Genomic DNA, 20,708 nt, shown 5'->3' on the forward strand with positions numbered 1-20,708 from the left:
AGGGTGCTGGATGTATTTCTGGAGTGTAATAATATTACAGGTTATAGCTACTAGGAATAGGTCGTTGATCCAGGGAGTTATTCTGATTGCCTGATTGGAGTCGGGAAGGAATTTTGGAAAATTGTCTTCTACCTCACAGTTTTTTTTTTTGCCTTCCTCTGCATCAACTTGCAGGGATAATAGGCCTAACTGGATGAATGTCTTTTTTCGTCCCTATATACTATGTTGTTATGTTACTATGTTACATTATAGGCCACCCTAAATCGCTCGGCCATTCCTACACCTAGGTACCAACACCATTTCTTAAAGAGACTCCGTCCCATTGTTGCTTCATTGCAACTGGCGTCAAGAAACACTTATCTTAAAGGGACCCCTTGCGGACCACTGTTGTTGCATTTGGCATTCCCAAACAGGATTTACGTGTGTGTCCTTGTACCACAAAGCCTATAGAATAAAAATTATCTACTCTTGCGCTTGGAAACCCCCTCTATCTGTAAAACCCCCTTCAAGAGACTTTATTGCATTTACTTACTGCTGGAGAGTGTGAATCTACATCAATTGCAGCACTGTGGCAAAACAGGGGTTTATCGGCCATCTTGGATCTGGGCATCATGTATTGAAAGGAAGACATCTACACAGCAGAGGGGAGGGAACCACACAGCCTGCCTCCACAGAGGAACCATTCTTGCAGCAGAAGGAACTAAAGTGCTCAGTACAAGTTCCCAGAAGGACAAAGAAATCGACTGCACCTCTACAGGAAGTGAAGTGGTGGCTATCTTGGAAAAGGGAAAATACAGTTCCTTCTTCCTTGGATCCTAAGAAGCAATGTCCAGAGGTCTGAGTGAGTACTGCTGGGGAAAATAACCTTGCTAAAGACTGTTTGGAGCCATTATCTGCCTGCCAGACCATCATACTCCCCAAAATTAAACAGTTGCAGCAACCCTTAAAGGAGTCAAGCACCAATTCTGCTGCCGTTGCCCATAGCAACATGTACTTAAATTGCATTTTAGCTTACACTGACCCCTCTAGTTTGGTACAGGGTATCAAAAGCCATGTCTGACAAGGAGGATAACACTCACTGGGACTGCAGCGATCCACCAGCACAATCAGCAGCTGAAGTCATAAGCATCATGCCTCTAACTACTGACATAATGGGGTCAGAGAAGGACTGCCCTGTCGCCATTGTCATTGCCACTAGGGACTTTCAACCGCTGCAACAATAGCAAAGAAGACTTCCAGTCCCTCCATTAGAGAGCAGCAGGCCATCTGCCAGGCGAATTTTACCACAGTTGCCCCTGACTACTGGAGTAGCAGGACCAGAAAACAGCCAGTCTGTGGCCATTATCACTGCTACTACAGAAATATCAGGGCCTACTACTAGAAGCCACAGAAGGCCACCAGGAGATCGCAGATTAATTTTCTGCCGGAATTACAGCTGCAGAGAGCACCAGAGCTAGCAGTGACAGCGATGAGGATATCACGCAGCCTAAAGAAGGACTTTTGCACCCTCAACTTTGGGACCCAAGAGGAAGAATTCCAACCCCTCCCGGAGGAGACCTTGTGCTTTGAGGAACACTACTCACTTTGGGAATTACCTACTACCTTATGTGGATTATAAATTACTTTTTTCACTATACTGTATGTTCCGGTTTTGCAACGCTGCAAGCCTGCACCCAAAGAAAGGACTCAAACGTGCACCTGAGCTCTTTGGGATTTCTAGTGTGACATTTTTTGCACTATATTTGTTCCAAGGTTCTGCAACGTTCAAGCACTTTAACACATTGGACTCTGTTACGGGTACAACAATGTGACCTCTTATGCACTTTTTGAATGGACTTTGGACTTTACACTGTTAGCCAGATAGTTAACATCCTTGCTTCATTGCTCATATGGACTGCCTCTGAGGACACTGAGTAATGGTCCCACTTTGCCTAGTGTTAGTTCAGAAAGCCTAAGCATTGTACTGTATTATTTGCATATGCCATTAACCTTTGTCTCTTCACAGAATTGGGAGGGGAAGGAGCCAGTATGTCCTGTGTCTTTGGGATCATGTCCTGTGTCTTTGGGATCATCAGGGAGGACCAAGTGGTAAAGTCACAAGCAGTCTTTACATCTCTAAAGGGTAATCCCACTGCTAATGTGTGTTTAGAGGGAGAAGCCCTCATGGGAGTTCTGGGAGAGAACCTGCTCCTCCTCCTAGTTTAGTGTGTCCTAAGGCAATGAGCCCCGCCTTATGAACATAAATGTTTAGCTACCTGTTCAGTCATGAAGGTGACAAAATGTAAAGCATTATTAGACCTTGGTTCTGGAAGGGATTTCAGGATGAAGCCACCCTTCTAAATGTGGGCTTTCATTGCATTGTGGTGGGATTACAGAGTGAAGACACCCCCATGCTTTCTTTGGTACTAGGATCAAGTGCACACAAAAGAAAGTCAGGAATGATCACTTGGTGCAGACTCTTTGGTTCTCTAGTTTATAGCAAGAGGGAAAACTGTGAATAGACACCCTACTCATATGGACAGAGACCTAGTGGTAGCCGTTGCTATATCTGTCTATGTATGTAATAAAAATAGTCTAATGCAGCACTTTAATTTCCCTTTGGCTACCCTTAGAGCACACCCTAAGCACAAGCCAAGGGCGGCTTGGTTTTAAGTAAGGGTGAATGTAATGCCTCAGAGTGGCATTACCACTACTGCACCCTGCTACTATCTCTAATGGGCTAATATCATGTCATCTGTGTATTTTGCTCAGATCCACTACACTGTGCATTTCTAATGTTTGTAACTGTTATGTAATTGTCCATGTAATGTGCCTGGTGAGCAGGTGGCAGCATAAATGGCAAAGCTACAGGTATCGAGAATGGAGCTTTCCTTTCCATTATAACACCCCTCTGTGGTGTGGTGGGTGTGTCACACTTTCTGCAGGGAGGGAGGGAGGAGTCTAGTTTAGAGTTACTCTAGTTTACCCTCTGCCTGGGAAGGGTGTGCAGCAGGTGCATGTCCCTTCTAGATGTGTCTTGTCTAGGCCAGCTAAAGCACCTTCAGCTCTGCTGGATATGGAGGCCACAGATGGAAGCCTCAGAAGCCAGGAATAAAGTTCCCTGGACCTTTTTAGAGACAGACGACTGAAAGAAGTTGCAGACTACAGCTAAACCTAAATTATACAGCTATCCTGTCAGAACAGCAGAGCCAGAGAGCAACAGATGTATCAGAGAGCAGTTTGCCTGCCACAGTTAATGCTAACGCCTGCTGGAACCTGTTTGGAGAAACGTGTATGCAAAGTAAAGCTGCTTTTCAACTTCATCACAAGGTCTGGACTCAATTTATTTAATCAACTCCTTCATCAACAAACCCCCTTTTTATTGCGCAGAGCCAATGCCTAGGGTCCAGCGTATCCATGTAGGAGCACCGTGACACATGCACCAACATTAAGGGACATTTAGGCTACCCTACACCACTCTGGCATTCCTACACTTGGGTACCATCCACTATATCACTAAAAAGGGGCCCTGTGCTCTTGTTGCTTCACTGCAACTGGTGTCACGAAAACAAATACTCTTTTTCCTCTTAAAGGCCCTGGGGGGAGGTGCCCGCTGCAGTAATACCCCTTTAAATCCATACAGAATTTCTGACTTGTCTGTAAATAAAATACGCTGACCCTTCTGAGGCTTTAATTCCTTTAGTTCTTCTGCCTTTAGATCCCTGCCTGCCCTGTCATGTATCAGTCTTATCCTGTTGCTTCAGCTCTGCCCTCCCCCATTGATTTTGGATTTTCATTACTATTAGGCCTCTTGCACACGAACATTGTGGGCCCGTGGCCGTATTGCGTCCCGCATACGGTGGGTCCGGAATACACCGGCCCGTGTGCACTCTTCATCACGGATGTGGACACATTCACTTGAATGGGTCAGCAATCACGGAGATGCGGAACGGAAGCACGGATCAGTGTTTCTGTCCGTGCCTCCGCACCGCAAAAAAATTTAACTTGTTCTATTTTTTTGCGGTGCGGATGGATCACAGACCCATTCAAGTTGAATGGGTTTCGATCCATTCCGGCTGCTGCACAGATGTAAATTGCGGTCCCCAATGCATGGAACGGATGCACAACGTTCGTGTGCAAGAGGCCTAAAGCTGTTTATTGATTCTGGTGCCTCATTTCATCTGAAGCCCTGACTATAGCAATTTTAAAAATCACCATGATCATTCATCATCTACCTTATATTCATAGGACTAAGAAATTAGCTCTTTTGATAGGGGAGAAGTGTTTGGTTGGTCGGGAATCGACACCCCCGGAATCCCTAATGTTCCCCCATTTGAATGGAGCAGCAGTTGGACCCTCACTGATCAGACACTTTCCCATGGATAAGGATAAAATTGACTTAAAATGTTTCCAAGACATGACTGATCCTCAAGGACCACCGATACCCAGGACCCAAGTTGATCTGCTGTTTAAGTACGCTGCAGTGCTCCGGTGAAAGCTGCAGCATCCTCACAGATTACCAAGCACAGCGCTGTACACTGGATAATGGATGTGCTTGGTATTGCAATTCAGACACATTTACTTTAATGGGACTGAATTGCGCCCAGTGATAACACTGGCCTACGAAAAGGCTGCCTGTCCTGGGGATGGACCATCAATATTATTTCCCTGAAAACCCTTTTATTATACTGTATTCCGAAGTGAGAAATAGATACAGAAATACAATCTTAAAGTCAGTTTAATGGACATTCATATGTGTCTCCTAGCAGCCGGGTAGGTTTTTTCAAGCAGATTGCAAAATGAAAAAGGTGATAAAAAAGATTGCTACGGTTATGCTGCTACTTTTCATGAGTAGATATTTTCAGAAATTGTAAACTGTTTCCTTTGCTTTACATTATTTGAAAAATTAGTCCGTAAAATGAAATGTTTCTCAGCACATTGACATTTTAGAAATGTTTTACCTTGTTTCAGCAATGGAATATTTCCTCTGACAGTCAATGATAACAGGTGATAATTTGCCTGGAAAATCCATGTTTTCCTTCACATCCCATAAATGTGAACTGCCCCTCATGCCGAATAAATTAACTCCTTCTGTGACTTTTGCCCTGTAATACAGAAATACACGTATATTTCAAGAGCATCCTGACAAAAAGACGTGACCAAAAAAAAGAGGCAGATTATGAAGTGTTTCAAATGATCAAAGAAAAATACTGTGCTTCAATTAGGGTTGCCAACCCTTTACAGGCAAGTAACAAAACTATAGCATTAAAAATTGCATTTGTTAGTTTTGCATTTCATGATTTCCCATAAGTTTTCATTATGACATGCATTTTTTTAAATTTTTTCGTTCTACGTTTAAAATTCTGTTCTCAGTCTACACGCATATTATATAATTATGTGCATCACTTTTTCACTTTTCTCCTAAGGCTACTTTCACACTAACGTTGTTGGATTTCAGAGGGCAGTTCCGTTCCGGAAATCCATGTGCAAACAGAGATCATTTGTTTCCAGATCTGTCTGACAAATGCATAGAAATACCGTATACGTCTCTCCGGTGTCATCCGGAAAAACGGATCCGGTATTTATTTATTTTTCACATTTTTAAAGGTCTGCGAATGCGCAGACCGGAAAACCGGATCAGTCAATGCAGCAATTTCCTGAACACTTGGTACTGGATCCGGCATTAAAGGGGTATTCCCATCAACAGTTTTCATACTTACCTGCGGTGAGCGCGACGTTCACTTCCTGGATTCGGCTGGGCGGGCTCAGTCAGCTTGATTGACGTCTTCAACGCACACGTCACAGTGTTCGCAGCTCTGTACTATACTGGCCAGAAAGAAATCATCGTAGCGCATGCGTGGCGGCATGCTCGTTCAGGACATTGCGCGGCCCGGCCGGGAGAAAATCTTCAGTCTTCTGCGCAAGCGCGACCACGGGATTCGACAGGCAAGAGGTGGCCGTAACCAGGGGAGACGAAAGAAAACAATCAGGTAAGAGGGGACTTATTTTCTCAAAAAGGGTGGGAATTGGGTATAAAATGTATTTACAAAAATGATCACTGTCAATCATTAACAAATTTAACAGTGATCATTGTGATGGGAATACCCCTTTAATACATTTCAATGGAAATGAATGCCGGATCCAGCATTCCAGCATGTGTTCCAGAATTTTGGCCGTAGAAAATACCGTAAAAGGGACGGAACGGAAGACATCCTGATGCATACTGAATGGATTGCTTTCTATTCAGAATGCATTAGGACAAAACTGAAGTGTTTTTTTCCCCCGGTATTAAGCCCCTATGACAGAACTCAATACTTTAACGCTAGTGTGAAATATATTAGTACTAATGACTATTGATGAGCGACGTTATGAAAAATTAGATTCGGCTGCTTCGCCGAATTTCTGAAAGAAATTTGATTTCTGACAAATTACTTCGTCACAAAGTGCATTCCTTTGTATGTAGAGGGAGTGATGACTGGGAACGGCGATCGCCCCCTGTCATTGAACCTCTCAGATGCTGCGTTCATCACTGATCATGGCATCTGATGCTACAGCAGTGGGCTTTGTGCGAATATAGCTTTATTTTACAGTAGAGGTGGGACGACGAATCCGTCGAATCCACGAATCCCTCCAATCTTGTTGGACTTGAGGGATTTGTGGACTCGAATCCCGACCTCATTTACTAAATTCGAATCCGACGAATCCATGACAGCTGGGGACCGGTGCAGTCCCTGTATTCTAATGCTCTGGCCCCGCTCACTGTAGTATAATCTTATGATCTAACCTGCATTGTTAAGATATAAAAATCCATCTGTATTACTTACATGACAACATTAAGTTCTGTAGCAGAGAGGAGGGAGGAGGCAGGCCGGGAGGACGTAGTGAGTGACGCGCCGCCCTCCCCTCCCTGCTACGGAACTTAATGTTGTAATGTAAGTAATACGGATGGATTATTATATCTTAACAATGCAGCTTAGTGAACCTGAACTTTGCCTCAAAAGTTTGGGTTCGTGTTCGGGCACTTAATAAAGCTTTTGAAAGTCTGTAGGGCAGCCAATCAACAAGCTTTTAAGCTGTGGGAACATAGAAGCCATCACAGCCATGCCTACTAATGGCATGGCTGTGATTGGTCGGTGCATCATGTGACCCAGCCTCTATAAAAGCTGGATCACGTGTTTCACCGCCCATCAGCTCTGAGTAGTGCAGGGACAGGAAGCAGGCAGCTGAAGCGAGGGAGAGTGTTAGGAATCTAATTTGTTTTGCGGGTGACCTATAATGATTTTTTTGTGGGTGCAATACATCAACTTTGCACCCTTGACACAGAAATATAATAATTTATCTGGCTGTTAATTCTGTGGGTGACCTATAGCGATATTTTGTGGGTGCAATGCACCATCTTTGTACCCCGGCTCAGAAATATAATTGGCTGTTAATTCTGTGGGTAGTCTATAGCGATTTTTGTGGGTGTAATGCACCATCTTTGCACCCCTGACACAGAAATATAATAATTAATCTGGCTGTTAATTCTGTGATTGACCTATAGTGATTTTTTGGTGGGTGCAACGCACCATCTTTGTACCCCTGACACAAAAATATAATAGTTAATCTGTCTGTTACTTCGGTGGGTGACATATACCCCTTTTGGTGTGAGATACACGTGGACTTTACACGTGACAGGGAAATTAATATAGTTAATCCGTCTGTTAGATCGGTGGGTGGGGGTGATCATAAACAAGCACAGCCGCTTGTCCACAGCCAACATCAACAAGCTCATGTTCATTTAAATGAACCAGGCATGGATCCCACAGGACTTGTCCATAACTTGTGCAGAATAGACATTTATAACAGCCTCAACCATCCATTCTTGTACTCCAGCACACTTTCTCTTTGCGTTCTCTTTTCTATTTCCCAATGTTTTGGGGCATTCCTAAATTTATAAAAATAAATAAATAAATTAAGGGAAAAAAAACAACCAAAAAAAACAACAAAAACAGTGTTGGCTACCTCCTTCACTGCCGCTTCCACCTACACCACCTCAACAACATTCACTTTGACCTCCACCTTCTAGTTCAAGATAATTTTTTTTTCTATTCTATGTTATTTTAAGTCATTTCCCTATCCACATTTGTTTGCAGGGCAATTGAACTGTTCTTACCCCCGTTTTGCTTCCTTTTGCAGCCCTCTAGCCCTTACTTCAACTATTTTACAGACATTTTAGTGCACTAAAGTTCGGGTCCCCATTGACTTCAACCCGAACCCGAACTTTAACCCGAACCCAGCAAACCCGAGCATTGACGGGTCCGCTCATCGCTAATTATTTTCGGCGCTATCAAAGAACACAATGGACTCAAAGTTATGAGTCTAATGTACTCATGAGAGGAGCAGTCACATGCTAATGACCTGGCACTGGCTTCCACGTGCAAACTGCTTCTCTTTACTGTCACCAAGCATGGCCAGCATGGAATAGATTGTGGAAGAGTCTACTGGGGATGCAAGATGGATGCAATAGCTGAATGTTACAGGGTTCAATTAGCAACTCTAGAGGAGGGAAGGAGATTGCACTACACAGGACTGCATGCTGCAGGCAACCCCACCGATCAGATGTGTGCTATATCCTGTGGATACCATTTATTAGGATCAAATTTCTAATGTTCTGAATTCACATACTGAAGGCTGAGTGCTTACATCATACAGGAAGATGGAAATAGTGGCGAATAGGCTTTATCTTATACAAGTGCTAACACTTCTATGGTAGGCATAGCACTTTACAATGTTACATTGCACCTGTCTGTTGTCAAGATGTCATTGCCAGTAGAACAATATTAACCATTACTTCAGAATTAATGTTTTTTCACTCTTTGAGGTTTGTGGAACTTGAACTTCCTGTAAAATCCTCAAAGCGCTATAGGTCAAAAGGTGTTGTAGTGGAAAATTCTGAATGTGAACTTTGGTTGCCTTTTAGTGTCGATCTGGCGCTAGCAGTATGGCACTAGAAGATTATGTTGCTTTTTGGTTAGAAGAGAAAGAACATTCTACATGCTGTGAGAAAACATTTATAGTGAGGAGATGGAATTATTTGAAGTGCTCCCATAAGAATCTAAAATTTACCTGCAGTGTCAAAAAACTTTCAACATGTCATAATGGCATGTCAGAAGTTTTGATCTGCAGGGGTCCGGCTGTTAAGACCCATACAAAAGGGCAGAAGCACACACTCAAGCATTGATATGCTTTCAGGTATGATTGACTTGGCCTGACTTTTATCAGGTACAGAAGTGTGGCTACTTTTTTTTTTAATGCTGTGCACATCTGTCTCTTTAATTTAGAGTGACTACCTATTGATTAAAACTTCTGACATGTCACAATGAAAATGTTAGAAGTCTACTGAAACTGCAGGTATAGCCTACTTTGATGTTATGCATATGTGGTGTAAGTGTTTACTAGGACCCATTCAAATGAGAGAAAAGCAAAACAATTGGGAGATTTTACTAAGATCTCTTCAGGGGCAGAATTAATTCTTTAGCAGCTATATCAAATGTGTGGCATTTGATTAGGCCATCTACTAGACTTTACTGGCCCAAGAACTATGCCACTCACATAGGGGTAGTTTCAGGCTCTTAGTGGGGTCTTCACAAATGCAGAGGAAGGTGTAGATTATTGTATCATGAGCAGTAGCACCTTTCTTGGCCAGCCTAATTATTATATTTTGTATGTGCTTGGATTTTTTTTTAATGATGTTAGTTTAGAGACAAGACAAGGGTTGATCTCAGGGATATAAAATAGGGTGTCTTTGATAATATTGGTGTTTTATTTTGTTTTGATTTTGAGGTTTTAGAATATACACTGAACAAAAATATAAACGCAACACTTTCGGTTTTGCTCCCATTTTTCATGAGCTGAACTCAAATATCTGAAAAATTTTCTACATACACAAAAGACCCATTACTCTCAAATATTGTTCACAAATCTGTCTAACTCTGTGTTAGTGAGCACTTCTCCTTTGCCGAGATAATCCATCCCACCTCATAGGTGTGGCATATCAAGGTGCTGATTAGACAGCATCAATATTGAACAGGTGTGCCTTAGACTTCCCACAATAAAAGCCCACTCTGAAATGTGCACAGTTTTGCCTTACTGGGGGGGGGGGGGGGGACCATTTGCCTCACACAGTGCAACACATCTCCATCGCATAGAGTTGATCAGGTTGTTGATTGTGGCCTGTGGAATGTTGGCCCACTCCTCTTCAATAGCTGTGCGAAGTTAAAGAATATTGGCAGAAACTAGAACACGCTGTCATATATACCGATCAAGAGCATTCTCAATGGGAGACATGTAAGGTGAGTATGCTGGCCATGCAAGAACTGGGATGTTTTCAGCTTCCAGGAATTGTGTACAGAACAAACAACATAATGGAAGCATTATATACTGTTCATGTTATGACAGAAACTGCTGTGTCCAGTTTCTGTCATTGAACCCAGCATTTTAGTGGACTGAATAGTGCAGCACCTGGTATACCTTTGTCAAGCTTTTTTGACCAACCCCTAATAGAGCAACAACAACAACAGCTCATGTGCGGGAATTGGTATTTTCTACAGGATAAATATATAAATATATGAGTGATCCTTTTCATAGACTAAAGATCTTCATTTTCACCCTTTTTATCTTTAATAAAATAACAAATCACCTTGTATTTTGTCTTGTCCACTGTTTTTCCATCTTATTTTTTATTTAAAAAAAAAAAAGCTATTAATTTACAAGATTTTAGCTGTTTGATCAGGGCTGAATCGGGCAGTGCTGCATCTTATTAAGCTAACATGTCTTATAGTCAAACAGAGACAAGAGATGGCTGAAAGAAATCATCATGGTGGCCTAGTTCGAATGGAGACAATGAGGAAAGAGAACATCTACAACAGAGGAGACATCACTGGATGTAAACAGGTATGTGGCACTCTATTACCCTACTAGCTGAAGGACCCGGCTTTGCTCGGGTATATATAAACTATTTCATTTAATGCTTGTGTGTGTCGTTAAAAGATATCAATACTATCCACTATAACAGTGACAGCTACAGCACCCCACCCCCAAAACAGTGACCTCCACAGCCCCCCACCCCTTAACACTGACTCCCCCACAGTGCCAGGTCCCTCAAAATTGGACCTTCACAGCAGCCCACCCCCTTAACTCTGACCTTTACAGCTGCCTTCCCTTTTAACAGTGACTTTCACAGCATACCACCCCTTTGACAGTGAACTCCACAGGGGCCCGCCCCCTTAACAGTGGCCTTTACTGGATCGGGGGCATATCCTTTTGAACAGCTCACTCTAAGACAGTAGCACTGAGTGGGAGAGGGCGTGACCTAACCAGATGGGGCGTGGCTTAGTGGGACCTAGTAGTTGATTTTTAACTTCATTTTTTCAATCTCAGTTGCCTGAGGAGTGAGAGGGGTGTGTGGCCTAACCAGATCGGGGGCATGTCCTTTTGAACAGCTCAGTCTAAGACAGCAGCACTGTGCAAGCTGCAGGGAGAAAGTCACCCTCCCGCCCACCCCTGCAGCTGACAGAAGTTGATTTTTACCTTCATTTTTTCAATCCTTGTCCACTCAGGAGTGGGAGTGGCCGTGGCCTAACCAGATCAGGGTGTGGCTTAGCAGGACCTGGGGGTGGGGTTTTAAGTCTTTTGAGGGTGGACACATTGTGGCAGGGGGCGTGTCTGGGCTCCTTCCTGCAAGAGTGACGCCCCTCTGGGCACCTTACTGGCTCATTTGCATACCAAATAAACTGGATCTTTAGAGGATAAAGACATCTATTGCTAGAACAAAGGCACATCTTGAAATAAGGTACCAAGTGCTATTAGGCCATGGCCTTACTTCAATAGCAATTATCCTTGTGATAGATTTCCTCTCCTACAGCAGTGAAGATAAATGGCTGGGTTGCTATGGAAACCTGGAGTAAAACTGTGTATGTAGAGGCTGGAGGACCTGCGAGCTTCTATTGGCTGATAATGGTCATGTGACCAAACTTCTATTGGCTAATGCATTTTTTGGGAATATCTCATGAACGGTACACCCTAGAGAACTGAGACCTTGTCTAAAACCTTCCCGGACACCAGATGTACCTGTGTGCCAAATTTCATGATTGTAAATGTGACGGTGCGGATTTCTTTAGTGGACATACACACACACATACACACACTCAGCTTTATATATTAGATATGTTTTGTAGTGTTGTATGTAATGTTAGGAGAGAAAAGGTTAGGTTGAGTGTTGTTTTAATTTTTGCCTCAGGCAGCAGAAAGGCTAGGTGCACCCCTGTTTTTGATACTTTTAAATTATAAAAAAAATGTCCACAAAAAACACTTGTATTAATCAATTCCAAAACAAGGACATGAAGGAAACATGTAGCAATGCATATGAGGAATTTTTATTTATGTATTGATAAGGCTACATGCACACGACCGTTGTGTGTTTTGTGGTCTGCAAATTGCGGATCCGCAAAACACACATGGCTTCCGTGTGCGTTCTGCAATTTGCGCAACAGCACGGACAGCCATTAATATAACTGCCTATTCTTGTCCGCAAAACTCGGACAAGAATAAAACAGGTTATATTTTTTTGCGGACCACGGAACAGATCTTTTGCGGCCCCATTGAAATAAATGGGTCAGCACAAAAACTGCGGCTCAGATGCGGAGCAAAACAATGGCCGTGTGCATGAGGCCTAAAATATGTATTTATAGAAGCAAATATCCTTTCAGGAATGAAGATTCCAGTTTTTAAGATCTGTTAAGGCTAACTGGGAAGGTAGTAAGTGTCTAATTGCTGTGAGCTGATACTTATCTGAGATTCTGCTGTTTGATTGAAATACTGAAGTGCCCATTGTCTTTAAAAAATTTCTTTACTATTATTTTGGCTCTAGGGATCCAATGAAACTGGAGAAGCAGTAGAACTAGCTGCTGAGATTGAGTGCCCTGCAGTTCTTCAGATGATTGCATAATTAGAACATCCCAGGACCAAAGGGTAATGGTGAAAGTCAGTATATACTAACTGTACCTACTGTAACCACCATTCCACCAGGTTAGTGTCACTCCTTTTATTATACCCTACATAGTTTTGAAAGTGCCGCCACTTTTTTATGGTTATATATAGAGTTGAGCGAACACCTAGATGTTCGGGTTCAGGGAGTTTGGCCGAACTTTAAAAAAAAGTTCGGGTTCGGGACCCGAACTTGATCCGAACTTGGACCCGAACCCGAACCCCATTGAAGCCAATGGGGACCCGAACTTCACTTTATTATTTTCCGTTATAACATGGTTATAACGGAAAATAATAGTATTAGCTTTTGCAGATCTGAGTTTTCACGATTGTGAAAACTCAGATCCGACAGTATATTCTAACACAGAGGTGTTTCCATGGTGATGGGGATGCTTCAAGTTAGAATATACTAAGAACTGTGTACATAACTGCCCCCTGCTGCCTGGAAGCACCCGATCTCTTACAGGGGGCTGTGATCCGCACAATTAACCCCTCAGGTGCTGCACCTGAGGGGTTAATTGTGCGAATCTCAGCCCCCTGTAAGAGATCAGGTGCTGCCAGGCAGAAGGGGCCAGACACCCCTCCCTCCCCAGTATTAAAATCATTGGTGGCCAGTGCAGCCCCCCCTCCCTCCCCAGTAGTAAAATCATTGGTGGCCAGTGCGGCCTCCCCTCTCCCCCCACCTCTAATTAAAATCATTGGTGGCAGTGGCCACAGGTTAACAACCCCCCTCCCCCCCATCATTGGTGGCAGCGGAGCGGCAGTTCCAATCGGAATCCCAGTTTAATCGCTGGGGCTCCGATCAGTTACTATGGCAGCCAGGACACTACTGCAGTCCTGGCTACCATGGTTACTTAGCACTTTTAGCAGCAATTTACTTAAGTGCGCTGTCTGTGGACGGCCGGTCACTCCTCCTTCTGGTAAGTGACAGGTCTGTGCTATAAGCAATGCACCGCACAGACATTTCACTTACCAGTAGGAGGAGCGCCGGCCGGCCACAGACAGTGCATGTAAGTATAAGGCCTCCTGCACACGACCGTATGGCTTTTTCAATGTTTTGCGGTCTGTTTTTCACGGATCCGTTGTTCCATTTTTTGTTTCCGTTGTGTTTCCGTTTCTGTTCCATTTTTCCGTTCCATTTTTCCGTATGGCATATACAGTATACAGTAATTACATAGATAAAATTGGGCTGGGCATAACATTTTCAATAGATTGTTCCGCAAAAAACGAAATGGAAACGGAAGACATACGGATGCATTTCCGTATGTGTTCAGTTTTTTTACGGACCCATTGACTTGAATGGAGCCACGGAACGTGATTTGCGGGCAATAATAGTACATGTTCTATCTTTAAACGGAACGGAAAAACGGAAATATGGAAACGGACTGCATACGGAGTTCATTGAAATGAATGGTTCCGTATACGGACCGTATATGGAACGCAAAAAATGGCCAGTAAACGGGGAAAAAAAACGGTCGTGTGCAGGAGGCCTAATGCTGCTAAAAGTGCTAAGTAACCATGGCAGCCAGGACTGCAGTAGCATCCTGGCTGCCATGGTAACCGATCGGAGCCCCAGCGATTAAACTGGGACTCCGATCGGAACTGCCACCAATGATGGGGGGGGGGTTGTTAACCAATGATTTTAATTAGGGGGGGAGAGGGGAGGCCGCACTGGACACCAATGATTTTAATAGGGGGTGGGTGGGGGTGGGGGGCCCGCACTAGCCACCAATGATTTTAATAGGGGGTGGGGGGGCTGCACTAGCCACCAATGATTTTAATAGGGAGGGGGGGACGCACTGGCCACCAATGATTTTAATACTGCAGAGAGAGGGAGGTCTGGCCGCACCTGACGGGTTAATTGTGCGGATCACAGCCCCCTGTAAGAGATCAGGTGCTGCCAGGCAGCAGGGGGCCGTTATGTCCACAGTTCTCAGTATATTCTAATTTGAAGCATCCCCATCACTATGGGAACGCCTCTGTGTTAGAATATACTGTCGGATCAGAGTTTTCACGATCTAACTCAAATCCGATGGTATATTCCAACATAGAGGCGTTCCCATGTTGATGGCGATGCTTCAAGTTAAAATATACCATCGGATTGGAGAAAACTCTGATCCGATGGTATATTAATATTACCCAAACACCGAACCCGAACTTTTACTGAAATGTTCGGGTGCCGAACACCGTAAAGTTCGGTACAAACCCGAAATTTACCATTCGGGTTCGCTTAACCCTAGTTATATACAGATTTCTTCATTCAAAAGTCTAATTTGACAAATGTTTACAGTACTTAAGTGAAAATGGTAGCATATACAATATAGTTTTAACTATGGAGGTTTATGGTAGAAGCAATCTGATGATCACATGTTGAAGTCCCCTAAGGGGGATAAAAATAAAATTAATAACGGTTTAAAAAGTAAAAAAAAAAAGAAAGAAAAATAATTAGACATTTAATTCCATCTTTTCTCCATTTTACAAATAAAAATAAACAATAGAAAATAAATAAATGAAGATCACTGGCATTGCAATGCCAAAAACTTTCAAACTATTAAAATATAAAAGTATTTATCCTTCTGTAACAGAAAAAAAAGAAATAACAATTATGAAATCACCGCTTTTTGGATAAAAAAGTATCGCTGAATACAACAGATAGGAAACAAATGAGCCCATACACAGCTCCATAGACAGAAATATAAAAAAAACTTTATGGGTGTCAGATAGGGATGAGCGAACCCGGTCGAACACACTTCAGGTCAAAGTTCAGGTTTGGGACCTGAACTGGACCCGAACACCGGACCCGAACACCGGACTCGAACCGAGACCTGATTAAAGCCAATGGAGACCCGAACTTCACTTTTTTTTTATTTTCCGTTATAACATGGTTATAACGGAAAATAATAGCATTCTTAAGATCGAATGCTAAATAAAATAGAGATAGTTAAAAAAATTATTAAGTTACTAATGATTTTCCTATTGTTTTAATTCCTGTCCCCACGTAGTGAGCGCGGTGATGTCATCGCAGGTCCTTTTGCAGGTCCTGTAGAAAAAAGAGGATACCGGCTGCATGATAAAGTGGATGAGGTGATTTTTTTAAAATTATTTTTAACCCCTCAATGGCCATTTTATTTAGCTTTCTATCTTAAGAATGCTATTATTTTCCATTGTAACCATGTTATAACGGAAAATAATAAAATCACCAGAACACCGAACCCGAACTTCAGTGAAAAAGTACGGGTACGGGTACCCGAACTCGTAAAGTTCGATACGAACCCGAATTTTGCAGTTCGGGTTCGCTCAACCCTAGTGTCACAATATTGCTATGCAAAGAATTTATTTTTTTTCAAAAGTATTAAAACATAACAAAAATTATATAAATGTTGCATCACTGTAATCATACTGACCTACAGAATTAAGATAATGTGTTATTTTTACCACATAGTGAATGTTCTAAAAATAACAAAATCCATAAAACTGTAGAGGGATTTCATTTTTTCAAATTCCACCTCATTTAGACGTTCTTTATGGCTTTCCACTACATTGTATGGAATATTAAATTGCACCATTAGAATTTGTCCAGCAAAAAACAAGCCATTAAATGACTGTGTGAACAGAAAAATTAACAAGGTATGGCTTTTGGAAAGCAAGGAGGAAAAAAAAACTAAAAGAAATGAAAAATTGTTGACAGTAAAGAGCTAAAATCAGGAGATAGTTGAAAAAAATATTAAGTTATTAATGATTTTCCTATTGTTTTAATTCCTGTCCCACTTATCATGCTCTAAAAATATTAAATAAAAGTATAGGATGGCAGAAACAATTCACAAACTTTATGACTAGTGAAACAAGATGCATTTCCTTGACAGGAAGGGGCTAAAATTAAATAGTTGAAATTTGAAAAGAAATGTTTAATTTATTAATGTGTTTCCTATTGTTTTTGCCATTTCCTGTCCCTGCTTATAATGCAGCAAAAAACTGTATTAAATAAAAGAATATCATAATAACATGATCAGTGAAATTAGAAGAAATCAATTTTCTTGCAATTAGTTTTTGTCTAATGATAATTAAAATTATTAAATAAAATGTTTGCACAGAACACTCAATTTCCAAACTTTAACTGTCCAAATATTACATTTATATAAATCTTAATTTAATGATAATTAGAATGAAGGAAATATTCAAGTATTATTTTTATCATTTCAAATCATTATATAAATTAATTCAACAGATGTAGTAAGAAAATGCAAAACAGTCCTGAAGCTGAAATAAAATTATGTTCTATTATTTATACATAAGTACATAGTGCCAACAGCTTCTGATACACTTTAAAATCCAGAGAAGTAGAAAGTATATAGACTAAGGGGGTCATTTATGATGCTGAAATATGCCTATAATAGATGTATTTCATGTACAGATTGCGGTACAATGGTTAGTTACACTGCAATTTGCGACTTCTCCCCGTTCTCACCAGTCTAAAAAAGTGGGCGTGGCATGGGCGGAGAAGAGGACGGGCCAGCAGGCCTGTCTCATTTAACATTTTGTACACCTGTTTCAGGCATAGAAAAAGGTCTAAATATAAGACAGATAGAAATCTGTTTTTACATTTAGAACTGGCAGAGGCCAGCGCCTCTTCATAACTTTGACTGACCCGCCGCCAGCTTAGGGGTTTATTAAGACCAGCGTCTTTCGGCATTCCTATTTCATATTTGGAACATACCCTTTTTTTTGGGGGGGGGGAAGGATTCTGTATGAATAAAACATGTTGCATCCTGATAGGAAGGTGTAATTGGCTAGATGACCGGCTCATGATCTCAATGACATATAACTGGGACATTTTACAGTAGCAACATATAAATTACTTTGCTATCTTCTTTTGATTATAAGCTTTTGGGCATTATTATTTTTATTTTTTATCTGCTAAAAGTATGTTCATACATGAAAGATCCATGTTGAAATCAATGTTGAAATCAGATCTTCAGTCACAGAAATTTCAACAACAAATCTCAGTCTGGCTGCTAAGGTTAGGAATAGGAATTGATGTAGGTGGTTGAATAGGTTAGACATTAACATAGTTACCGGTATATATGCAGAATATGGGTTTTTTAGGGGAGGATTACACAATTTGGCAGTTAAAAGGATGTATGAGATATGATAAATGTACCTATGCCACCATCATAAAATTCACAAAAAATTGGGGCAATTTGTCACAATGTGTTTCATTTTTGGAGGAATGTGTCTATAGTTAGATGTATTTATGATCCAAAGGCAACAAAAAGAAAAATCTGATGCAGCTAGCTTGCCAAGGGGTATAGCTTAGCAGTTACTAGGTGTGGCTTTGTGGGGGGAGGACCAAAAGTTTGCCAGAAAATTCTGTCAAAAGGTAAACCAACCAATTGGTTTTGCCCATAGTAATCAATGATGCAGCATGCATTTTATGCACTAATGCAACTGTAATTGCCGAGGCACTACTTCTCATTCTTCCTCTCCTCTCCCCTGCATTTCAGATTACCTTTCATCTCCCTGCATGTGCTGTTTAAAAGACAAACTGTTTCTCAAATTAACCAATCACAGGACAGCTTTCTATTTACTACAGCGCTTCAGTACTGTACACCTATGTCGATCAACCTATGGCTCTCCAGCTGTTGCAAAACTACAACTCCCTTTATGTCATAACAGCCTACAGACCTCATGGCATAATGAGTGTTAGGCCCCTTGCAGAAGAGCGTGTCTGGATTAGGTCCGGATGCATTGCGTCTGTGATCAGGGAAAATCGTGCGAGTAGTTACGCAATTGCAGTCAGTTTTGCGTTCCGATGTCAAGTTTTTATCTCGTGGGTGCAATTTGTTTTGCACGCGCGTGATAAAAAACTGACTGTGGTATCCCAGACCCGAACCTGGACTTCTTCACTGAAGTTCGGTTTTGGGTTAGGTGTTCTGTATATTTTATTATTTTCCCTTATAACAGGGTTTAAGGGAAAATAATAGCTTTCTTAATACAGAATGCTTACTAAAATGTGGCTTTAGGGGTTAAAAAAAAATTACTCACCTTATCATGTTGTTTGCGCAGCCGGCATCATCTTCTTTCTTCTTCTTTCAGGACCTGCCAAAGGACCTTTGATGACGTAATCTTCTATCTTTCAGGACCTGCGCTGACGTCACCGCGCTCACCACGTTGTGATCGCGATTACGTCATCAAAGGTCCTTTGGCAGGTCCTGAAAGAAGAAGAAAGAAGAAGATGCTGGCTGCGCGAACAAGCGGATGAGGTGAGTTATATATACATATTTTTTTAACCCCTAAAGCCACATTTTTGTAAGCATTCTGTATTAAGAATGCTATTTTCTTTTATTACCATGTTATAAGGGAAAATAATACAGTGAATTGACTTTTATGAATTTACTTACATCATATCCTAGCAACCATGCGTTAAAATCGCACCGCATCCACACTTGCTTGCGGATGCTTGCGATTTTCACGCAGCCCCATTTATTTCTATGGGGCCTGTGTTGCGTGAAAAAACGCAGAATATAGAACATGCTGCGATTTTCACGCAACGCACAAGTGATGGGTAAAAATCACGCTCATCTGCAAAGGTCCATTGAAGTGAATGGGTCCAGATTCAGTGCGGAAGCAATGAGTTCACCTCCGCATTGCACCCGCGTGGAATTCTCACCCGTGTGAAAGGGGCCTTTTGCGACAGCTGGAGAGCCACAGGTTTATAAACATAGGTATTCCATAGTGATATGAGTAACAGTTTGTCTTATGGACAGCACCTGTATTGAGAGTACAAGTAATCTTAAATAGAGTGCAAAAATTAACGCTGCAATGTGACTGGTTGCTATGGGAAACACACAGTTTGTCTTTTAGACAGTACATGTAGTGAGATGACAGGAAGACAGGTGTAGAGGAGATGAGAGGCAGTGAGAAGCACTGCTTCAGCAGTTACAGTACATAACATTAGTGTATACAATTTAATGAATGTTGCATCAAAAACACATTATTAAAACGTTCCAGAACTATCTTAGCTATCATAAGAAAGAAATATTACCTAGAGGTTAGAGGAATAAAAGTGTTACCATTATTTATGTCTACTTTCACACTGGCATTTTGGTTTCCGTTTGTGAGATCCGTTCAGGGCTCTCACAAGCGGTCCAAAACGGATCAGTTTTGCCCTAATGCATTCTGAATGGATAAGGATCCGCTCAGAATGCATCAGTTTGCCTCCGATCAGTCTTGCAGCGTTTTGGTGTCCGCCTGACGATGCGGAGGCAAACGGATCCGTCCTGACACACAATGTAAGTTTGATGGGGACGGATCCGTTTTCACTGACACAATTTGGCACAATACAAAACGGATCCGTCCCCCATTGACTTTCAATGGTGTTCAAGACGGATCCGTTCTGGCAATGTTAAAGATAATACAAACGGATCCGTTCTAAATGCATGCAGACGGTTGTATTATCTCAACGGATCCGTCTGTGCAGATCCATGACGGATCCGCACCAAACGTGAGTATACAAATATAAAATGTATTATTGAATTAAAAGTTATTAAACATGCCCCCCTCACTCCTAATTGTACCGCATATCCTAATTGCTTGTGTATAATGCCGGCAGGCAGGACGGGCGGCCGGCGCGTCACTCACTGACGTCACTTGCCTGCGCCGCCTGCTTCATTCATAAAGGAGGCGGTGCAGGCACGTGACATCAG

General features: G+C 41.9%; 1 protein-coding gene across 1 annotated transcript in view; it reads right to left on the reverse strand.

Annotated features, from left to right (window-relative positions):
• Nucleotides 1–20,708, reverse strand: part of TMEM132D (transmembrane protein 132D) — a gene marked incomplete at its 5' end in the record, with an annotated part of 1,395,909 nt that overhangs the window by 993,158 nt on the left and 382,043 nt on the right. The window contains one exon of the mRNA XM_040419668.1: nt 4,941–5,084. Coding sequence (XP_040275602.1) covers nt 4,941–5,084 — 144 coding nt within the window. The remainder of the gene's footprint in view (nt 1–4,940; nt 5,085–20,708) is intronic.

This window comes from Bufo bufo, chromosome 2, assembly GCF_905171765.1.
Source record: "Bufo bufo chromosome 2, aBufBuf1.1, whole genome shotgun sequence".
Classification (NCBI taxonomy): domain Eukaryota; kingdom Metazoa; phylum Chordata; class Amphibia; order Anura; family Bufonidae; genus Bufo; species Bufo bufo.